General features: G+C 37.6%; 1 protein-coding gene across 1 annotated transcript in view; it reads right to left on the bottom strand.

The window, feature by feature from the left end:
• Nucleotides 1–11,160: 11,160 nt before the first annotated feature.
• LOC120342685 (zinc transporter ZIP10-like) overlaps nt 11,161–24,162 on the bottom strand; it is a 29,443-nt gene continuing 16,441 nt past the window's right edge. Inside the window, exons 6-17 of the mRNA XM_039411623.2 lie at nt 22,562–22,706; nt 21,213–21,290; nt 20,501–20,673; nt 19,698–19,865; nt 19,154–19,256; nt 18,332–18,409; nt 17,800–17,883; nt 16,124–16,168; nt 15,248–15,361; nt 14,398–14,577; nt 13,908–13,999; nt 11,161–13,605 (exon numbers count right to left, since the gene is read on the bottom strand). Of these exons, the coding sequence (XP_039267557.2) occupies nt 13,468–13,605; nt 13,908–13,999; nt 14,398–14,577; nt 15,248–15,361; nt 16,124–16,168; nt 17,800–17,883; nt 18,332–18,409; nt 19,154–19,256; nt 19,698–19,865; nt 20,501–20,673; nt 21,213–21,290; nt 22,562–22,706 (1,398 nt within the window). The 3' untranslated portion in view covers nt 11,161–13,467. The remainder of the gene's footprint in view (nt 13,606–13,907; nt 14,000–14,397; nt 14,578–15,247; nt 15,362–16,123; nt 16,169–17,799; nt 17,884–18,331; nt 18,410–19,153; nt 19,257–19,697; nt 19,866–20,500; nt 20,674–21,212; nt 21,291–22,561; nt 22,707–24,162) is intronic.

The following is a 24,162-nucleotide window of genomic DNA, read 5'->3' as shown; positions in this document are numbered from 1 at the left end:
ATGTACACGTATGTCAACAATGACATACAAACCAAAGAACCTTCCTATAATCCGATGCGTCCTGTGCATGGATACAAATTAAATTCAAGCAAGCTATTGACAATGTGCCTCATGGTCCGTAAAATGCGGTAATCCATGAGGAGTATGCCTAAGTCCGATTAAAACGCAAGAACGATGAAGCGAACGTACACAAAAACATATTTTGGCACAACGAACGTTTTTTTAACCTGCATCAGGATTTCTTTGTGAATCTTCACGTGATTCAGAAAAACAACAATTTATTACAAATTTCATGCTACACTACCTGGCCCAACCGCAAAAGTGGTTGATTGAGTAGTTGGTAATTCAAAGATAGTTCAATTCTCTACAAACGTGAAGATACCAATGTGTCATTTGCCAACGAAGTTGTAGAATGTGATAGGTTGGCTGGCCAGCGCATGGAGTGATTTTCGGCTCCCACGGTTAAGCGCATAAGAAGAAATCCAGTGGCAGATAAATACGGTATATGTCGATATGATAAAAGACCCAGTAGTAGATGACTAAAAGGTAGGTATCAGTAGTAGATGACTAAAAGGTAGGTATCAGTAGTAGATGACTAAAAAGGTAGGTATCAGTAGTAGATGATTAAAAAGGTAGGTATCAGTAATAGATGACTAAAAAGGTAGGTATCAGTAATAGATGACTAAAAAGATGGGTATCAGTAATAGATGACTAAAAGGTAGGTATCAGTAGTAGATGACTAAAAAGGTAGGTATCAGTAGTAGATGATTAAAAAGGTAGGTATCAGTCATAGATGACTAAAAAGGTAGGTATCAGTAATAGATGACTAAAAAGGTGGGTATCAGTAATAGATGACTAAAAGGTAGGTATCAGTAATAGATGACTAAAAGGTAGGTATCAGTAATAGATGACTAAAAGGTAGGTATCAGTAGTAGATGACTAAAAGGTAGGTATCAGTAGTAGATGACTAAAAAGGTAGGTATCGGTAGTAGATGACTAAAAGGTAGGTATCAGTAGTAGATGACTAAAAGGTAGGTATCAGTAGTAGATGACTAAAAAGGTAGGTATCGGTAGTAGATGACTAAAAGGTAGGTATCAGTAGTAGATGACTAAAGGGTAGGTATCAGTAGTAGATGACTAAAAGGTAGGTATCAGTAATAGATGACTAAAAGGTAGGTATCAGTAGTAAATGACTAACAAGGTAGGTATCAGTAATAGATGACTAAAAGGTAGGTATCAGTAGTAAATGACTAAAAAGGTAGGTATCAGTAATAGATGACTAAAAGGTAGGTATCAGTAGTAGATGACTAAAAGGTAGGTATCAGTAGTAGATGACTAAAAGGTAGGTATCAGTAGTAGATGACTAAAAAGGTAGGTATCAGTAGTAGATGATTAAAAAGGTAGGTATCAGTAATAGATGACTAAAAAGGTAGGTATCAGTAATAGATGACTAAAAAGATGGGTATCAGTAATAGATGACTAAAAGGTAGGTATCAGTAGTAGATGACTAAAAAGGTAGGTATCAGTAGTAGATGATTAAAAAGGTAGGTATCAGTCATAGATGACTAAAAAGGTAGGTATCAGTAATAGATGACTAAAAAGGTGGGTATCAGTAATAGATGACTAAAAGGTAGGTATCAGTAGTAGATGACTAAAAAGGTAGGTATCAGTAATAGATGACTAAAAGGTAGGTATCAGTAATAGATGACTAAAAGGTAGGTATCAGTAATAGATGACTAAAAGGTAGGTATCAGTAATAGATGACTAAAAGGTAGGTATCAGTAGTAAATGACTAAAAAGGTAGGTATCAGTAATAGATGACTAAAAGGTAGGTATCAGTAGTAAATGACTAAAAAGGTAGGTATCAGTAATAGATGACTAAAAGGTAGGTATCAGTAGTAGATGACTAAAAGGTAGGTATCAGTAATAGATGACTAAAAAGGTAGGTATCAGTAATAGATGACTAAAAGGTAGGTATCAGTAGTAGATGACTAAAAAGGTAGTTATCAGTAATAGATGACTAAAAGGTAGGTATCAGTAGTAAATGACTAAAAAGGTAGGTATCGGTAGTAGATGACTAAAAGGTAGGTATCAGTAGTAGATGACTAAAGGGTAGGTATCAGTAGTAGATGACTAAAAGGTAGGTATCAGTAATAGATGACTAAAAGGTAGGTATCAGTAGTAAATGACTAAAAAGGTAGGTATCAGTAATAGATGACTAAAAGGTAGGTATCAGTAGTAGATGACTAAAAAGGTAGGTATCAGTAGTAGATGACTAAAAGGTAGGTATCAGTAGTAGATGACTAAAAAGGTAGGTATCAGTAATAGATGACTAAAAGGTAGGTATCAGTAGTAGATGACTAAAAAGGTAGTTATCAGTAATAGATGACTAAAAGGTAGGTATCAGAAGTACGGAGACTGAATACGCGATCAAACAAGATGAATTAAACAATGACTGCAATGAAATGTCCTTGGATATTTCGCATTATTTGCAAGGGCGAGTTTTTCCTCTCTCTAAAACCCAAAGTCTGTCTACCAATGATTAAAAAAGAATAATAAAACACAATGGGCAAATAATAACAGTGAAAGTGCAAATCAAACGGAATGGAAGAAACATGACGCAGTACAATTCATAGAAGTTGCATAGAATTTGGTAAACACCATGTACCGGTATATGGATATTCACAAGTCTTTTTGTGGCACAGGAATGTACAAATTACACGGTAGTTTCAGAAAATTTGAGATGGAATTGTATCAATGGCTCGCTCACTCGGCCAACATAAAAAATGAATTGTTTAGTACTTTTCTAAAACAGAGGTTAATTAAGAAGAGAACAATACAAGTGTCCAGTAATGGCGAATTCGCGCTACTGGCATCGGCGGGTAAGAAACCTGGACAAAACAATCGGAAAATAGCAAGAAAAAATAATATTGTCAAAATATAATCAATTTTACTGCTTTTCATATTGTTTATATGTTATACAGTGTTTTTCACGCGTGTCGCGATTATATCGCTTTTACTTCAGAAATATAGAATTCATATCGTTGAATAAATTGGGTGGATTTCCCAACTCTTGGGAATTTATTGTATTGCATTGACAAAAATATTTGTCCGTCCCGTTTCAACACAGTTTGAGTCATACCTGGCCCGCGGTTTGGGTGACCCCTGGTTTAAGACATCAAATTTAGCATATCATAAAGTGAGTTTCTTTTGAAAACTCTTGAGCAATTATAATGCTAGACTGACTGAAGATCAAAAAATGCCCGGGGAATTTTATATTGACTTTTGAAATAACTCAAGAAAAAAAACATTTTACAAATCGTGGTTTGTGCAATTTTGAATGTAGGATTACCGTAAATGCTCGTTTTACCGCCCGGTCTTGATTAAGGGCCCGTTTGAATAGCCGCCCGTGTGAACAGGACATAAAAATAAATAAGGGCCGGTGCTTGAATACCCGCCCGGTGTAGAAGTTTTTTTTTTTTGCGGATTTGTACCTGCGGTGCGTAGAAAAAGTCAAAATTTTCATTATTCTCGTTTAAATCATATTTGAGAACTGGAAACGACAATATACGGTATTAATTATTGTAACGATCGATCTTATCTACCGGTATTTCTGTGTGTAATTTTACTTAAAAATATCAAGCGCCCCTGCTTGAATAAGGGCCGGTTTGAATAAGGGCCCGGTTAGTGAGTATGTTTAAAAAAATAAGCGCCCGGCCTATTAAACGAGCAAATACGGTATATTTATTATTCAATCTCTAAGCTTGTGAGACCAAACTCTCTGATCATACGTTTCGCAGTTTTACGTATTGTTTATCATAATATAGTTTACTCCGGTAAACTGTGTAAATTTTCCAACTGCGTAAGAATGGCGAAGAAATTGAGAAATACGCTGAAAAGAAACAAACCTCGTTTCTCGATTTAATGAACTAAATTACAACAACGAAAATTGGAGCAGGGACGATATTCGATACAGGATTATCATGTTATATTACTAATTTAGGACATCAAATCGAACATATCACAAACGAGTTTCTTTTGAAAACTCTAAAGCAGGGGTCGGAAAACTACGGCCCGCGGACCCAATCCGGCCCGCCGTTCATTATTTTATGTTCCGCGTACAACTACGAATCAAAACCGATCGTATGCACAATTCGTTATAATTCCGCCAATATCATGGCTGCCTACTACTAGTTATTGTTGTAGTAGGCAGCCATGTTAGAATTATAACGAGGTTTAAGCTGTTTTCACATGAGGGTGGGTAACGGCAACGCAAGTAGAATCGCTATAATATTGATTTCTATCTGTTCAGTGGGCTAGCGCAATCCCAACGGAGATACAAAAATAGACGGCGTTAAATTGGGTGCACACAAAAAATAACTTATGTTCATAATTAATTTAATTATTGCATTATTTCTTAAATCAAGCTTATTCGTAATACTAATAATGGCCGATAAACGCAGGAAATTGATACTGAACATCGGACATTTCAAGTTTCTTGGACATAAAAAAGTATTTTTAATTGAACATTTTTCCAAGCCAACCTGCTTAATATGCCTAAGTAGCAAGGCAGTTAGGAAGGAATTTAATGTTAAACGACATTACGAAACCTGCCACAGCAATTCATGGAGATAGTTGGTGAACGGAGAAAGTTGAAAATGCAAAGATTGAAAGTGGGACTAGAACAGCAAAGTAGTTTTTTTCAGAAGGAGAGACGAGAACGAATCAGTTACGAAGGCAACATTAAGCCATTTACTGATGGTGAGTTTATCAAAGCGTGTACGTTAGCTATTGTATACGAAATTTGTCCCGAAAAGAAAGCTCTGTTCGGCAGCGTATCCTCCTTATCTGCCAGAACAATCACCCGCAAAGTGGAAGATATAGCGGAAATCTTAAATTGAAACTTAAAAATAAGGGTACTGAGTTTGAATATTTTTTTCTTGCCTTTGTTGAGAGCACCGACGCTAGCGACACCGCACAGCTCGCCATTTTTATTAGAGGTGTCACAGATAATTTTAAACTGTTTGAGGTGTTTGCCGATTTGATTCCGATGAAAGGTACTACACGAGGAGAGGACATAACTAAAGCAATACTCGAGTGTACCGACAGAATGCATTTGGACCTTTCAAAATTTATTTCGACAACAACTGATGGTGCTCCAGCTATGATTGGCTCTCATAGGGGTGCAGTCGCAGTTTTGCAAAATCGTTTAGTGTCATTAGGTTTTTCCAACACAATCATAAAATTACAATGCCTTATTCACCAGGAGGCATTGGTAGCAAAAATGACAGGTTCGTATATGGCAGAAATAATGACTACCGTCGTAAAAATTACCAACTTTATTTTGGCGAGAGGGCCTAATCATCGCCAGTTAAAACCTTTCTTGCAGGCTCAACATGAAGAACTGGTGTATTTTTGCGAAGTTAGGTTGCAACGTTTTTATGATTTACGCAACGAAATTGTGAACTTTTTGAGGAATAAAAATGCAAGCTTTGGCATTGCTAAACTTTGTGATCCAGAATGGGTGACCCACTGATTTCACCTCTCATATGAACAAACTTTATTTACAAATGCAAGGAATTTTATTAATCGTATGTTTGATTATATCACGGCATTTGAAAACAAACTACGTTTGTTGGAAACTCAACTAGCAAGTTCCAACTTTGCTCATTTCCCCAATTCATCTTCTTGTATGTGCAACAGTACGACTTAACCAGAATACCGGTGCTCGCCACTAATACAGTCTAGTATTACTGTAATAATTAGTTCAGAAGATCCAATGTGCTGCTAAGACACACAAATAGGTTCGAAGTTCAAGATGCAAACGAAGAGACTTTATTAAAATAGTGTAAAAGCCACGCTTAAAGCAGATAAAATAAGAGCGACAAAATACGATCCTTACCCAGCGACAGCAGAAGCAAGAAGAGCGAACGCTGCGAACTGCAGCCAGTTCACATATGCAGTGGTGGTTGGAGTCGAACAACAGGAACTAACTATGGGCCGAATTATGGATCAGACTCCACACACCAATGCATATAAAGAAATATAAATAAAATATAAAACGATAAAAAATAGGACAATCCAGTCCCGCCACATATGCCTGCTAATCCCGATAAATACGTAATTGTAATCGCTGCTACCAAATCCCAGTTTGACCCCAGATTTCGTGATTTGACAAGTTTGATCATTTTGCAATGCCATTCTCTGTTGATGTTGCAACTGCTCAGCACGAGGTGCAAATGGAATTAATTGAACTTCAGTCGGCCACTATGTTTAAAGCTAAATATGATTCCGTTCCAAGTGACACCTTTTATAAAGAATTTATTGAGAAATCTGTGTTTTCCCAATTATATAACAACGCAAAACGTGTGATGTCGATGTGCTTGTTTAGAAGCAAGTATTCTTGTGAGCAGCTTTTTTCCAAAATGAATTGGGCTTCGAAGTTCGAACTTGTTTGTCAGATCGTCATTTGAATGACGTAATGCAGTTTTCATCATCGAAGTTGCCCATTGATTTCAACACGCTGGTCTCGGAACAGAAACAACATCATCCTTCATATGAGTGAATGAAGCAATGTTCGCTAATACACGAAGGTGTCTTTGAATTAAATAAAATTTCTTAATCGAAATTTGTTTATTATTGACCCCGGTTCTCGTGCGAGAGGCGGTGATTGCGTACTGTTGACACAAATATATTACGTATGCGTGTATAGACTGCTTTAGTACGGCCCGCAAGTTGGCAAAATGTGTATGATAGGCCAATTAGCGCAAGAAGTTTGCCGATACCTGGGTTACGTGAGCCACCCACACTACGGCGGCGAGGAGTCCAGCAATCCTCTCGCACATAATCTTTGAACCCACGCAAGGTAATCAGAGATGCAGTGTCGAGCGTATTCCTAACGCTTAGCAGGATGCGTGGGTTGTACAAGCTGACCTGTTGATAGCCTATCATTGCCATGTAACGGTAGCGATCAAATTTTTCATCATACATATATATAGGCTTACCATACGTCCCGCTTTAGGCTGGACAGTCCCGCATTTTAGCGTCTTGTCCCGCTGTCCCGACAAGTCAGCCAAAAGTCCCGCTTTTGCGTTCAGCCATCCAGCATAATACGCGAACATGTTCTCGTTACTGTTGTTTTTGTGTAGCGCAGCGCTAGCCTACTTACTGAAGGTAAATGGCGTTTGTTTCCCGCTAATTCCCATTATGAGCAGACGTATCGCATGCAAAATCCATACTAATTAGTCTAATTTCGATTTATTTGTACCGGTATCGTTAACGTCAATTCCTTTCTATTTTTCGAACTGAACCCGATATTTGCAATGCGCATGGAATTTTGATAACAATATGGTCAATAAAGACAGCCGCGACAGCTATAAATGTAGGAAAATGTGAAGTCACAAAATCACAGCTAATGAGTAGTTGTCTTTTGAGGTGTCCCGCTTTAAAATCACAAAAATATGGAACCCTACATATATACAGTGTTAACACCTCTACCAAATGTCTTCGTAGCTTGGAAAGAGACTCAACAAACAAATTAGACAAGCTGAAGAGCCGAAAATGACGGCAGGTCATAAAAGCGCATCATACGATAGAACAGATTTTTTCCTAAAATGGAAAAGGTAGGAAATTCAAACCCTTGTTCGATTCATTTCTGGAATGCTCTGAAGCTGGTAATAGTGGGGAAATTTATGGATGTGCCGACGTCGTCCAACTATGATGTTTACGATATTCTCATTTGCTAAGCTTCATTAAAGATCACTTAACTTCTGTAAATTTTCAAAACGTTAAGATCACATCTCCTAACCATCTGGATACACTCGCCACTTCGTCTTTTCGGGGGAAATGAATTATAATATTTAATCTAGTGGTGTCTTTAAGTATGAGGTTCCCAAATAATGACCATCGTGAACGAGTGCCTTCGTCACATCAGAATAAACATAATCACCCACCTTCAGAAATCATATAACGACAACAAATTTGACCACCGACAACTTTGGCAACTCCTTTTAATTTTGGATTATTTTGTTGGAGTAAAATCTATTTTCCGATCGAGTATCGAAGGTGTTCATAACCCAACATAGAAGACGGGCGATTAGTGACTATGCGACCAGATGGAAAAAAATCACGTAATTTTTGCCGTCAGCTGGTAAGCTTCCTTCTATGGTCATTAAAAACGTAGAATTATATAGGTAAAATATAGAATTATATAGGTAAAATTCGATCCCGACCGAAAAAACAATGAGCAATCGCTAAAAGAAATAACATCTGCCTACAGCTGCTCCACAAAATGAATTATCATAGAATATTTTTATTAAAACTGTTTAGGTTGTCAAAGTACCCAGGGAATGTAAATTCGACCTTTCGTTCGTGGCCATACCCGTATGCCGAATTTCCCATGGGCAAAAAAAACAATATTTTTGAAAGGCCTCATTTTGAAGTCTTGAATTAGTTGATTTTATATAAAACTTTCTTTCAACGCAAGTGTACGGTATTTGAGATTGCAGTGTGCTGTGCTTATATGCTTCAGTGGGATTTTTACACTGTTGAGATTGCAGTGCTGCCAGTTATTGGTGCACGGGTTGCAGACATTAATTTGGGGATTCAGAGGACAGGACGCGACTTCAGTTATCCCGTATTTCGGAGGCTTAGTAGAAGATATTATCCTACGCGTACTTAGACCGCACCAACCTAGTTAGTTAATTGAGCAGTGGGTCATTCAATTTACTACAAGACACAACTCTTTCATAAGAAGCCCTAAGGTAAAGAAAGTAATGAGACCGCAGGTCATAATTTACGACAAAAGACGTTTAGATAACGCCCACTCAGAGCTCGTCATACCAACTTAGAGAACCAGTACATTCACCTGTCGAAGATTAGAATTCTAGAAGCAACGCAAAGATCCTATTCAGTCAGTATTATATTTCTACACATACCGAAAGTACACATTATACAGGATAGGAAAAGATAAAAGAAAATACATTTCAATGGGAAGGCACACACGATGAACCATTAATGGCTATCGAGCAGCGTCAGTCTAACACTAAATTATACCAAAGAAAAAAGTCGAACATAAAACACTAATATAAATGACACGATATCCCGGTGTCGTTCGTTAGAATGGAAGCAAATGACTCCAGGCATGACAGGCAGTGTAACCACGGCAACCGCAGATTCTATTCAGGCACGTTGAAGGTGCAGACACCATTCCATTCTAGCAAAATAATTCTAACCAATAAAGCTGACTGTAAACAAATATATTTGTAGCCTAATACGGTACCAGTTATCAAGCAGTAATAGCTCGTCTGGATGTCATGCCAAAGTGCAACAAAATCAATTTGTATTTTGCGACTGGCTAAGAAAAGCACAACACAACTTCAAGCGCACTTCTAAGACTCTTAAGAGGCCATAACCAATCATTATTTGTAGTCACATTTGAACTGATTACTTATGTTACTTCAGGCCAGTCTGTCGCATCCTGGTACCGCGGGATAGTTAGATTCCCGGGAAAAGAAGCCTACTGGAAAACCATGTTAATTACCTTTAATTTCGTTGTTTTTATATTTTAGCTTATACATACTCTCTGTTATATTTTAATTGTCTGAAAATCCTTCAACTCGATGCCACTGGTTTATAAGATTATTCAGTAGAAGTTTGCTCTGACTAATCTACCGTCTGTAAACTTATAATGGATGTTTCCTTATTTATATCCGTAACAATGGCTAATCAGCAACACCTGGTGACGTAACAATTAGAATTTTAGCACCCAGTTAAACTATTCTCCACGATCGGACAGATTTTCAAGGATGGCTGCAAACATTGAGTCGTTTTCCCTTCTTGGCCACTATTTGTCATCTCTCGTCGTGCGTAACAAATTTCAAACGCTGCTATTCACGGACAGAGCCCAAGCAAGTTTTAAAATCACAGCCAAGGGATCTCGGTCTTTGGAGGCGTCCCTCAAAGTCACAAATATATGATAACCCTGGTGACCGTACATTTGAACCCATGCGTATATACACGGGTTCAATCTATATGCGGGTGCTAAAACCCATGGGTTAGGGTTAGTATGGGTTTAACTATCCGTGAAACAAAAAAAAATCCCATAGGTGCAATAGCATATAGGTGCAATTGTCATGGGTTCAAATGTACGTGGGTTCAAATGTAATGGAACCGATAACCCTACATGGAAACATACGAACGCACGTACAATGCTCCCTATCAGACCACAATGGTATAATTGTAACATTGCTATCTTCATGGATACCTTGACAGTCGGTGCTAGGAGTCGTTGAAAGTTTACTGAGTCATACGACTGTTGCAAGTACCAGGTCGCATCGACGTATGTAGTTTTTTTCATATTACGTATATTATATATACGATTTTTTATTTTTTTCATGTTCTTTTAGACTTTCTAATGAGGGCTGTATCTTGCATTTTACTAGTGGTGTAGTGGACATTTTAACTTTTCTCATCACAACATGATACCGATAAAACACATCACGGCATCGTGCTAAGGGGGATAGGATTTACATATTTATCCCGGGGAAGAGGAAAGCCGATAAGACGGCTTATCCATATGGCGAACCACGGCCTCTCGTCCGCGTACCATTCCAAGTCGGGTATGGGATTAGTTATATTGTTTTTTTTTTCGGAAGCATGGACTTGGTGGTGGAGGAAGCTGTAACCGACCAGCGGTTACGTGAACCACCCAACGACGACGAGGAGTCCAGCAATCCTCTCGCACATAACCATCCCTGCATGGGATTCGAACCTGCGAACCCATGCAGAGTAATTAGAGGTGCGGTGGTGAGCGTATTCCTAACGCTCAGCCCCTTGAGCCACACCGCCGCGCCTATAAGTGTAAGGAATATGCACACCACCGCACCTCTGATTATCTATTACCCGAAGTGGGTTAACACGTTCAAATCCTACGCAGGATCAATTATGTGTGAGAGGATTGCTAGGCGGTTCACGTAGCCGCTGGTCAATTCGGCTTCTTCCATGATCAAGTCCACAAATCTGAAAACAAATAATTAACTAATCCCATACCCGACATGGAACAGTAACCGGCATGAAACCGCGGTTCGTCATATGATTAAGCTGTCTAATTGGCTTTCCTAAATCCTATCCCTTCTTGCTAGACGAATTTTCATCCCAGTATGATGTTGTTACGTAAAATCTAATTTATTTCTGATGCGTTTTTCCCACTGTTGGAAAGAAAAAGGATACTCTTCATTTCAGCAAATCTATTTAAATAATATTAAAGCAGACACAAAATAGGAACAGACAATCAGCTATTACCAAACAATTGGAATAAAAAACAATAGACGAGCAATTATGACCAAACAGCTAAACAAAAATAAAACAATCAGTGACATAACAATACAAAACTGCAACAGTGTCTTCAATCTCCGAAAATGTCATCCACCAACTAATTTCACCATCTTCCTAACCACAATTGAATAAATAGTAGTGGGGCAATAAGACGATCTTTTATGAAAAGCCCCCAAAAAATATACACTCCTTCACCGCTCAAAAAAAGTTAGTAATTATCCAATTAGGGTGAGGGTGGGGATGCAGATTGCACTTGAAATTTCAAACACTAACCCTAACTGGATAATGCCTAATTTTATATTTCAAAAAGTGGCAAGGTTGTTTTTCTCAAATCTTATATTTTTGCATCAGTGGCGGGGCTATGAAAGATCTCAATAAAGTAAGATTTGAGAAAAACAATATGTCAATTACTTCTCAATGCTCATATTCCAACATATCCAAAGCTGAGTTAGGTCTTATTGGCAGTTGAGTGCGTCCGAGTCATTCAATTAAATGACTTGAGATTTTGAGAGACGGTAACTTGAGTCTATGACTAGATCAGTGGGTGCCGAAGTTGATTGACCGAGGGCAAAAGATTAGAATCTGGAGAAAATTCGCGACCAGGAGAGGGGAGCGCCCGCAATAGGCCGATACCGGTACGTTTAATTAACATATCGAATTGTTAAGATACCGAACTGAATTGTCAAGAATAGACACATGCTTATACTATGATGATGACATAACCATTGGCGGTATCTAGAGCACAAAAAGGAAAAACATAAAGTGTTAAACTATTTCACTTAAGTTCGACAGGCTAAGCGTTATGACCCCGGATTTGGGACCACTGTACTAAATAGTGTTCCCCCAACAATGTGTAACCCCTGCTCATTTCCATATCAGGCTAGAGTGCGTGGGGGTACTGTATACAATATCTTGAATTAAATTAATCTACATATTTTGAAGAAATAGAATAATAATTTTGAAATGGGTTAAAGTTTATGAAAAATTGCAAGTCTAAATTCATTCAGAAGTAAATTCTCTCTGAGTGGGCTTTAGGTGGCATGGTTTGGAACAGGCAATATTGAAAATAATTATTATTACCTCATTTATTTTGAAAAAACAAAATTGTAGAAATGAAATTTTAATTTTGAAATAGATCGTAAGATGGAACTACATACAAATGGTAAGAAGTTTCAAAATCGATTAAAAAAAGTCTTTAGTGCTTCAAGTGTTCAAACAGCACAGAACTACATTCAAAGGGTAAAGAGTTTCAAAACATGCAGAGGCAGAATGTATCAAAAAAGCTTAGGAGATATTGAGTTAGCTATTTTCGTACCAGACTACAGTTGGTAATGTTAGATTCATTATTTTGAGGTTTGCCCTATGATTGAACCATATTATCTTCCCCCACTTCCAAAAAAAAATAATTATGAAAATCATAAATAAGAACAAACAATCAAGCAGCAATAAGTAAAAATAAATAAAAATGAAAATAGTAAACATTCAAAATAGTTGTACGACAGAAGAGCTATTCGAAAAAGTCTCTAGCGCACTAAGTGTTCAAAGTGCACAGTACATTCCTAGACATGTTGATCAAGTTTTATATTTGTGTATTGAAATTCCCCCCCCCCAATTTGTGGAAAAATAAGTTTCTAGGGGCCCAAGTGTCAGGCAAAGCAGTATTATCTTGAGGAAGGACAAGTTTGATATTTGTGTATTATATTTCCTGTCTCCCATTCGTACTAAGAAAAAACTTTCTAGTGCCTCAAGTGTTCAAGTACATAGTATTTGCTTGGACATCCCGATTAAAGGGACCAATTGGTCAAGTTTTGAATTTGTGTTTTATGATTTTTTTCCCTTTTCGTAGACAGATAGTACTCAAGCATTCATACTGCTTATAATTTTAAATGATACGTTATTCAAGAAGGGGGATTTTGAGATGAGTTATGATTTTTTCCAGTTCAGTTTTCAACTCTATACTGCCTCAAGTATCGACATCAAAAAATCAACAGGAAGGGGGGGAATTACCCTATAAAATATCAAGTAGATATTTCAATACACAAAAGCCTTATACAGAATAAGTTTCCACTAAAAATCGTTGAGGGGAAAGTAATTGCCTCACAAAAAAGTTCTTACTGCCTCAAGTGTCCACATTTAAAAATAATTGGTGAAGGCATCTTCTTGCAGAGCGATTACAACCATGAGTCCATAACCACAGAGTATTCCAACATTTTGGATTAGAAATCTTTTGTAACAATCCTTGTGATCGAGTTGCTTCATCATAGCTGGAAGCTAGGAGAGAAAAAAAAATGGATTTTAGCTTAAATGGATTTTTTGAAAATGGATTTTCAAATGGATTTTAGCTTAAATATTAAAGCACCCTATTTTGAACCAATTGTTTCTTTGCGTTTTTAATGATAAACTGTTTGACTTTTTTTCCTTCTTTCTGTGTTAATTACTGCTAGATGTATTACAGGCAGCGCTGCTTGTTACCCAGTATTGGTTTCAACCTGAAACGCCTTATTTCTTCAGTATATTGTTTGTTCAAAGTGTATTTTTAATATAGGGAAAGAAATAAAGTATTGATTACCTACCATATCGACCAGGGCGATGTACAGAAACCCTCCAGCAGTGAACGCAAGAATCCAAAGTATGATACCACTCGTGTATTCACCCACAATGAGGCCTGTTAGAAGGAAATATACAATGTCAGAGTTTGTTCATGACAATAAAATTTACCAAATATGCGCCTAACAAAGTAAAGACAGTCAGTCATAATAAGGCACCAATGATAAGCCCAACGAAGCACGGACAGGAAAGCCCACCAATGATAAGTCTAACAAATCACAGACAGTCCAACAAGGCACAGACAGGCAGACATAGCCCAGCAAAGCTCAGACAGACAGGAATGAAAAACCTATCAAAGATACGACCAACAAAGCACAGACAGGCAGACATGAAACACTTATCAATGATAAGCACAGACAGGCAGACATGGCACTCTTACCAATGATAAGCCCAACAAAGCACAGATAGACCGACATAGTCCAACAAAGTATAGACAGGCAGACAAGAAAAACTTACCAATGATAAGTCCAACAAAGCACAGACAGGCAGATAAGAAATTGCATAGCAGAGCCTGTTTCACAGTCATTCCAGAATTGAGTAAAATCGCGAAATCGCCAAGTTCTTGCGGAATTTCATGAAAAAATATCGCAAGTGAGGTGCTGAGGCCGGCTCCAATACTACTGGTGAATGCTGCACCTGTAATACAGAAAAAGAATTTATAAATTGTGACAAATTTCTGGCAACTAGCATTTTCCCAGATGGCTGAGCATGACCAATCAGCTGTGAAGGTGAAGTAGTTATCTGCACTCGTAATGGGGTCTCCTTCCTGTTGGGGTGTCTTGGAGTTACTTTGGTTATGTTTACGGGCATGTACTAGTTATACGCTTTACTGAGTTAACATTTCCAATGTAAAAATGACATATTTATGAAGCATTTTGGCTTTGGATGAGTACTTAATAATAAAGCAGAGATGTAATGAACCATGACAGGCAGAATTAACTATACAAAATTACAATGAAGCGAGACGAGCAGAATTGGCTTGAACCTAAACTGTTCAAAGATGCAATGAAGCATGACTGTCAGAATTGCTGCAGAGAATAATTCACCAATTGTTAGGTCATCCGTGACATTGCACAGACAGTTCAGTGAAATAATTTAATCCTAACAAAAATGCAATGAAGCATTTCAGCCAGAATTACTTACCAATTGCTAAGCCATTTGTGACATTGCACAGACAGTTGAGTAAAAAAATGCAGTGAACCATGACAGCCAGAATCACTAACCAATTGCTAAGTCATCAGTGACATTGTGCACACAGGTATTTATAATATAAATGCGATGAAGCATGACAGCCAGAACAACTTACCTATTGCTAAGCCATCCGTAACATTGTGCAGTCCATCTCCTACAATCACCATCCAAGCAAGACTTGCAATTGTCTTTGGGACTTCATGGGAATGGTGGTGATGGTGGCCAGTTTCTTAAAAATAGAATTTTAAAGTTTAAACGCTTGTGCGATCATTCACTAAGACAGGCGTTGCCAATTACTCTTCTGAATGGGCCAGTTACAGATAATAGAATTGGTTACTGGGCCAGAGGCTTGAATATCAATATGAAAAACTGTGAATAGGAAACAGTATATTTACAGCAGCTAGCTAGTCCTAAGGCTAGGGTAACGTTTATACAGTGATAAGGATCAAAATCTAACAATTGAGGACTTTATTTTCATCGATATTTTCAACAGAAATTTTATATCAATAACAAGTATAGTCATAATTTCAGCAGACACAGGTGGGCCGGATGAAACAGTCCGGTAGGTCGTATCCCGCCCGCAGCTCATAATATGGTTTGGCCCCCGTGGGTGATAATTATGTGCCAGAGAATAGATGTCATAGAATAGTTCACGGTTTGGTTACAAGCTCTGGTACCATCAGAAAACTAATCACAGAAGGACTGTGGTTTGCGGTATCATTATGTTGTCTTATAAAACATACTTTGCTTGGAATGAATGTAAGTAAAACAGCGCTCCAGAAGTATGTGTACCAATATGGAGATAACTAACTTTGTTCTTCTACTTTACATCAAGTTGTATAAAGGAACTGAAGCCTATGGGCAGGGGGTATATTTATTTATATAATTATGCCCTAACCCTAACCTGGTACACACACTACGGGCGTACCAGTAAAAGTGTGAAATTACCTCATAAAAAAGATTGATACAAAAACTCTAATCCAATACTAACCTAATGGTTCTTCATCCATGTCTATCACATGCTTATGTCCATGACCTGAAATAAAGAATTGAGTGTGAAAACTAGAAATCTGTTATTCAATCAGCTGGTTCTAATCTTGACTAAAAGTATCATTAAATTGTTCAGTATGGCTGTGATGAAATTAAATAAGCGCCACCTAATGTGGCCAACGCCGAGCGATCTGAAGATGTTAATAGTCACGTGGCAAAACGAGGGTTTTACTTAGGCCAGGACTGATGCACCGTGTAAAAAAAAATTTTTTATTTGAGTATAGCAGTAATGTTTTGGTTGATAAAAGCATAAAAAAACATCTAAATGAGTTTATAAATGAGTAAAAGCTATCGGGTCCATAAAATCAAGGTTTCCAAGACCCCCTGGCTGTGCCCCCGATCTAACAAAATGCAAAAAGATACTATTAATCCGGTTTGAATCAGATTGGCATCATCAGACTGTCTGGGAAAAACAGCTGCCAGACTTTGAACAACCTAACACTGTCAGGAAAAAAGAAGTATTTCGCAAAGCTATGATACAAGGGTGGCCATATTCTAGAAACCCTAAAACAAGGGTCTCAAACTCAATTTACTCGGGGGCCGCTGGGGCAGAGTCTGGATGAGTCCGGGCCGCATCTGGTTTTTCACAATAACAGCTTAGCAACTCGTTTAAATTGTTTTCCTTGTGCACTGCAACTTTAACTGTGCAGATAAAACATGTCGGGATGCTCGTATGCTCAACAAAGAAATATTGCATTTCCCAGTTATTTGAAATGGTCTGTGCTCATCACAAACCTTTCTGTTTACTGAAACTTCACTTCCAATGACACGTTTTAGGATGTGCAAAATTATAAAATTCCATCTTGTATTAAGCATTTAGCCGATGGGAAACATGATTACAATGTATCAAGAAAGTGATTGTGACGTCAAAAATCATGGAACACTGTTTTTAAATTATTTCAGACGGTCCCGACTCCCGTGATCGAATATCAGGCCTACAGGTATGGTACTGGTAGGTTACCGCACCACATATTCCTTAGATGGATAGATGGGGGATAGATGATAAAATATTTTGTTTTGCCCTACGTGAGAGTTTCTCTTTTTCGGCCACGGAACACTTACACTTTTTATATTTCCTCGCAGAACCCCAAAAAATGAAAGGGTGAAATTGAAATTGACAAACTTTCAGCATTTGAAAGTAAAACCAGGTTGAGATCGAAGAAGAACGGTTGACCTTCTGCCTTTATTCTTTAGACTTACTTGTTTGTCTTTGACAAAACCAAAAGGAGTACTGTAAATTTGATAATGAAATTGACAGTCAAAAAGCTAAACCGACGGTTAACGAAAATGCCACTACCCTAACTCAGTTAGTCCGACCAAATAGTTAGTGGCGACCAATTTAGATGTATTTTTGATTCTTTTTCTACGCGACACTCGGGAGATGCTCGCGGAACATTATTGCTCCACGGAACACAGTTTGGGAAACGCTGTTATAATGAAAGCATTAATCATGCTAACTGAGCTAAGTGACTTGCGGGTCGCACTAACATTAAACTTTAATACCAAGGCAGGGGCCACAAAATATCATCTCATTAGGGCCGAGAATTTGAGATCCCTGCCTTAAAATATCAAATACAATTCCTTATCAAACTTTGCAAAATATTACTGCATACTCACCATTAGCTGTACCATTCTGTTCATGATGGGCATGGGAGATTCCGTTGACAGCAACCACGGGTACAGGACTCAGTGTGTTACAATCTGTAAATGCAATATAGACAAAAATATTAAAAACATATTTTCATCCCAGTTTGAGAGAAGCACTTTTTTGTCAAAAATAATTTGTGCAAATAGATGAATTGGTGTATTAATGGAGCATATTTAAATAGCATATGAAGCTATCACTATGGTAATAGTAGTAATCCAACCACAGTGCTTTTCCGATGACTTACTTTCCTATCCCACCCAACGTTACCCGGAAATACCGAAAGAATTTTTGAAAGCAATACTTTCAAGATGGAAAACTAATTTGAAGCATTGAGCAGGAAAAAAGATTTGTGATTTTTATACCAGCTCCAAAAAGCAGATATTTCTTCTTTTAAAATGTCAACAGTCATATTTTGTTATGAATGTCTTGGGGATGGATGAATGCCTGTACGGAGCCAGTAAACAGATAACATGTATATAATATAAGAAAATGCCAGCGTACCTCCATTAGATATCTTCCCATTAGGACTGTGAATTCTAAGCAGAGGTGACTCACTTGGCGAATAGATCACAGTGGAATCTGGTAAAGAATGTTATTATGAATGAATCTCTCTCTGTAGTTAGTATTCAGTTTAATTTTTTCACCACGCTAAAATAAACTTTGTATGAACAATATAAAAAAAAAACGTAGAAATGTCATTCCAGGATAAGCACAAAAAACCAAATGGTTACGGGCAGTGACACTCTTACTCATTCGGAATAATAATGATGTGGTAGAAATTCAATCTTGCGGAAACAACATCAAGGACAAGTAAAAAGATTAGTGTTGGTAGGATATAGGGGTTAGTTTTATTATTGTTATGGGTATCAAGTCCATGCTTCCGAAAACACTGATTGGCTAACTAATGTCATACCGGACATGGGCTGCTAATCGGACGATTAGCAGTGATTCAATGATTAAGTCGTATCATCGGCTTTCCTCTCTCCCAGGATAAATATTCAACTCCCATCATATGAAGGAGCTGCTATTTTGGGGGCTCCCGAAGTCTGCGAACCAAGATGGCGGACTTGGAATGTAATATGTGTACTAGGTTAGGCCATAATTTTAGGTATAAATACTACGGGAGGCTCTTGGCTAGTCTTCGAACTGATAATAGGACTAAAATAAGGAAAATTGGAAAAAAATCATCGCCTAACCCTAACCTGTTACCCATGTTACGTTCCGATGTCCGCCATCTTGGTTCGCATACTTCGGGAGCACCCTATTTTGGAAGTACTGAAATCTACATCATGGGTGAGACGCTTTACCCCCTAGGCTACTAACCTCTGACTTTTGTATTATTTCTTGATGGTGAAGAAGAACTTGGTGAATCAGCATTACAGGAATGATTGTGTGTGTGGGTATGGTGATGATGCTTCTTGTTGTGCTGAAGAATGAAATAGGGCATTTAGTTTTATTATAGGTGGTTTGCGACCCTGGTTTTCACAGCATTCTATGGTTCCCAGTAGAGTTCAGGACAGCAGTTCCCAACCAGGGGCCAGAGCCCACCAAGGGGACCACAGAGCAGTTAGGGGGGGGGCACCATGCCAGGCGCAAAAGTGATTTCGCTTTGTTGAGCACAAATTGTTTGACCACAATGGGATTTGGAATCTACCAATCATAATAATACTATAAATACCACTGGAATGATATTTATGATGTGATGAGTGGTAAATATCTTCGGAGGGGGGCACCGAGTGATAAAAGGTTGGGAACCACTAGACAAGGGATTCCGAAAATTTTCGTTCAAATCCGAGTGAAAAAAGGTTAAACTGATGTACACACTGACAATATACCAGTATTTGGTTGTATTAAAAGCTAAAAATACCTTTTTCTTATGGATGAAACCCATGACAGTCTCTAAGACATAAAACACATAAATTCCAGCACATGCAACGAGTCCTTTCCACATAGAATCAAAATGATCTTTGTCTTCTTCTTCGTTGCCATGGTTATGACCTTCGTGTCCTTTACCATGATCGTGAGCCCCGGAAGCCTGAATATAAAAATATTGGACTACAATGTAAAATTTTTTAAGAGGATTTATCTGAAAAGTGAGAATTTTCCTGATTATGACGGGAATTCCATATTTATCTCAGAAAATAAAATTAATAAGATGGCTTTACTATATCACAAAGCAAGGCAAATAGCAACAAACAAAACCATAGCTAATGCCAAATTTCATGAAGTAAAGTTATGACGGAATTGAGATTGCAAATTTTACTGGTAAAAATTATGAGAGTAATTAATAATTCCATGTCAGAACATCATTAATGATTTTTTGAGTTGAATCTCTATGAAGTAAATTTACGGCAGAATTGAGTTCCAAAATCCTACCGGAAAAATTCAGCACATTAACTTGTTGCAGAATTGGGTTACTGGATTCTACCGGAAAAATTATAAAAAATACTGTTACTCCCGAAGTGTGTGTACCAGGTGAAGGAATAATTTTATTTCGATTTTCCTTATTTTAGTTATATTACAAGTTCGGGGACTGTATTAGCCAAGTGAATATATCCCCCGCCAATAGGTTTCAGTCCCTTTACAAGTTTACACAACTTGATGTAAAATAGGCGAACAATATTTACCTCCATATTGGTACATACACTTCTGGAGTGCCAAAATACTTACATGAGGTAATAAATGCAACAATGCATCTCCAGCAAGAGTTCCGACAGCAAGTGCAACAAGAAAAGCGATGATTCTATTCAAGATATGTGAGTGACCGATAAGAGGAATGAGCATGACCCCGAGTAAGCTCACTAAACTGATTAGAAGGACAGATCCAAAGGATACAAGCCAGACTGAAAACAAAAAAGCAATGTTTAACCGATGAAATGAATGGCAAAAGAAATTGTATGCTTCCTTCAGGATAAGATAGGAGTTACATATTTAACCTGAGGGAGGGGAACCATGACCTCCAAATACTAGTCGTCCAATTACTAGTCCGTGTCATATATGGGATGAGATAGCCAGTTATTTGTTTTCAGATGCATGGACTTGATGGTGGAGGAATCCGTGACCGACCAGCGGTTACGTGAACCATTCTACGACAGCGAGGAATGCAGCAATCCTCTCGCACATAACCATCCTCGCATGGGATTCGAACCTGCGAACCCACACATGGTAATCAGAGATGCAATGGAAAGTGTATTCCCTAATGGTTAGCACGATGAGCCACACTGCCAAGCCTTATATTAGGTATAATTATTAGATTTGGAGCCAATTTATCTTCATCTCATTGAGGATAAATAAAGAACAGCCCGTGTTAGCAAAATGATGTAATATGCTATGAATAGTAGCAAGAACATAGCAAAGCAATATGCAGCTCTTTTAAACTTACTATTTCTTGTTGTATGTTCAATCATGATTTTGCTTTTTTTGTGTTCACTCTCCTTGCTTTCCTCAGCGTGATCAGACTCTGAATGTAAAAAAAAATGAATTTTGTTGAAACTATTTCAAATATATTTTAAAAACCTCTATTCTGTTGACCCATCAACCATTCAGCCGTCAACTGTTTAAATGGAATTTCACCGTAATTCAATACTGGTAAAAAGTGTCAGTCGATAAATGTTTTAAGTAGCCTTTCATCTTAACTTCTGTTAATTTTGCGTTACTTTTTAGCATTCTGTAGTATGGCAAGGGGTGGGATTCAGGAAGTTTAAACAATCCCGTTCTTTTTTTTTGTTTCAGACGGTAGACGAGCGCAGTATATGGGTGTAACATGCACCAAGCTGACGAATAGCATGATATTTTGCGATTCTAAAGTCATGTATTGGATTTACGTAAAGTGTGTCATGTTATTGTAGGTTACGTAGTAACATAAGTACATTTTCTTAAATAAGGGAACCCGTTGTTAATGAGTTCAATACAAAAGAGAACCCGTTCTTAGATATATTTCTGAAATAAGGGAACCTGTTGTTAGTGAGTTCGATATAAAGAGAATCTGTTCTTAAAACATTGAATCCAATTACTGAGTTTGCTTTCTATGTTTAAATTTTTAATCTGGTTGATCAATTGAAGGTCATCTGAACTTTTTGAAGGTCATTTCAATGTCAAAAGGTCATAAGTCACACCGAGAATTAATCATTTCAGGTCAAATCATGAATTTTTCAATTTTCGGAAACTCCAAACAAATGTTATTAATAAATTAATTCTTTCAAGACTAGGCTGTGACTGGAGTCAATTTTTATAATGCGCTCCAAGCACCACCCACACTTGGTCAAAGGGATTGCAATAAATATTTAATGAGAGTGAAATATAATTGGAAATACAATGATCCCCCTTATTGTATCGGCTAATAAACAGTAGTGATTGACTCAACCCAAGTTATAATCGTAGTCGCCATCTATAAAAGAATCAAAGTGCGGGAGTATAGCCAGGACTTTTCCAAATGGGGGGGGATAAATTTTTAGAAACTGAAGCGGGTCCGGTTGGAAAACGTTAGTTTTAAAGAGTCTAAGGGTAGTAAAAGAATTTCAAGCTCCAAAAAAATTGCTATGTATGTTACAGGTGGGAGAGAGGGTTGTTCTGACACGCAAAACCATATACTCGGTTACCCCAGGCAACGTGAAACAAGTCAATAAATTTTTCGAACATTTCAACCAAGTGTGAACTGCTTACCAACACTGCTCTGAATTAACGCATTAGGCATCTCCCCTCCCCCCTACAAAAAAATTCAATCTAACTCACCTTTCTCCAATCTACACTCAGGTCTCTTTATGTTGAGTAAAATCTCTGGCATCAGGGTCATAAAGTCACCCAAGGTCATGCGAAGGTCGTTGGATGACCTTGGTTGAAAATATGCTTTCATAAGATCTTTAACTGATGATATGCACTGAAAGTATAAAATATTATTTTTTTTATTTCGCTCATTCGTGCGAAAGACAAGCATTTTATAAAACAATCATGAATAAAACAGTACTAGTCATCAGGCAACGACATCACATATATATATATACTATATATATTATATACTATATATATACTATATATACTACTCTGCATATATATACTATACATAAAGCCCCTTTTCAATTTCAATTTTGTTATGAAGTCAGTTTCCAATATATCTTAACCAGGTTTGTTGTTTTTCAATCACTAATTGTTAGTGTTTTTACTTCATTTAATACATCTGTGAGGGCCAAAACAATATATGGTATCGATGAATTCCCTTTGCAATTTTGAAAAATTCTAAGACTTTATGGACAGCATATATATTAAGCTATGGATAGGAAAGATGAATGAATCGTTTAAATCGTGGGAATACAGCGGTTAGTCATTCAACATTTCCTGAATGGCTTAGTTTTTATGTTGCAACAACACGCTCAATATAAAGGTTATGACTATTAAAGGCTGGTATATTTAAATACAGTTCCCATATTTATCTCATAAGTAATGTGGCTATAATTACAATCTGCTTACTTAAACAATCCTCTCACGCCAAACAATGCTCGCAAGCAATACAACATCACAGGGGTGTAGTCAAAGGAGGAGTTTGGGGTCGGAATGTTTGAAATGTAAAAAAAAGCATTCAACTTGAAACTCTTCAGAACCCACTCCCTAACTTGGCAATTAGAAATTTCAGAACTCCGACCCCCTTTGAAAACTTCTGGCTACTGCAACATCATATTTAACATGGCTGCGTTTTTCAGCTGGGTGAGACCATGAGTTAGAGAGGGTTAAGATACCAGTGTTCAGAATTAGAGTCAAGAACATAAATCATAGTGAACTATGTAGCAGCAGCTTCCAAAAAAGGCGGTAATGCCAAGTATGAGTACTTACAAGTATTCGATTTTTATCCGATTCCTAAATTTTCGATTTCGAATCTCGATTGCTCGACATATATTACCGAGGAACACATACCTATCTAAGCAATACCATATGAAATCAAACAAGAGCCCGATGTTCAAATTTTGTACGGCCAAGAAGGCCGGAACTAAGTAGTATGGGTATCCAATCTGTCACAGGAGACAAAATCGCACAACAAAAACGAATCCCTCAGAACCCACAGAGATTTTTAGAATAAATAAACGTTAAAGCCTTTTATCGAAATATTATAGTGAAGTGAAGTTTGCGTCGTCGTAGCAACTCAACATCGCAGCGAAGCAGTTTATACATATATGTGAAGAAAATTGCCACAAAACTTTACACATTCTTTTCAATCCAAGTTTTAACCTCGAGAATCGATTCCAATGCGTCGGAATTGATTCTAGTCGATTCCGCAAAGAATCGAATCTGTAATCGAATCCGGACTCGATTCCGCCATCCCTACCCATGGGGCACAGAGCAGT

Source organism: Styela clava, chromosome 3, assembly GCF_964204865.1.
Source record: "Styela clava chromosome 3, kaStyClav1.hap1.2, whole genome shotgun sequence".
NCBI classification, from domain to species: Eukaryota; Metazoa; Chordata; class Ascidiacea; order Stolidobranchia; family Styelidae; genus Styela; species Styela clava.
The sequence above is the reverse complement of the archived record's forward strand: the minus strand, read 5'-3'. Positions and strand labels throughout refer to the sequence as shown.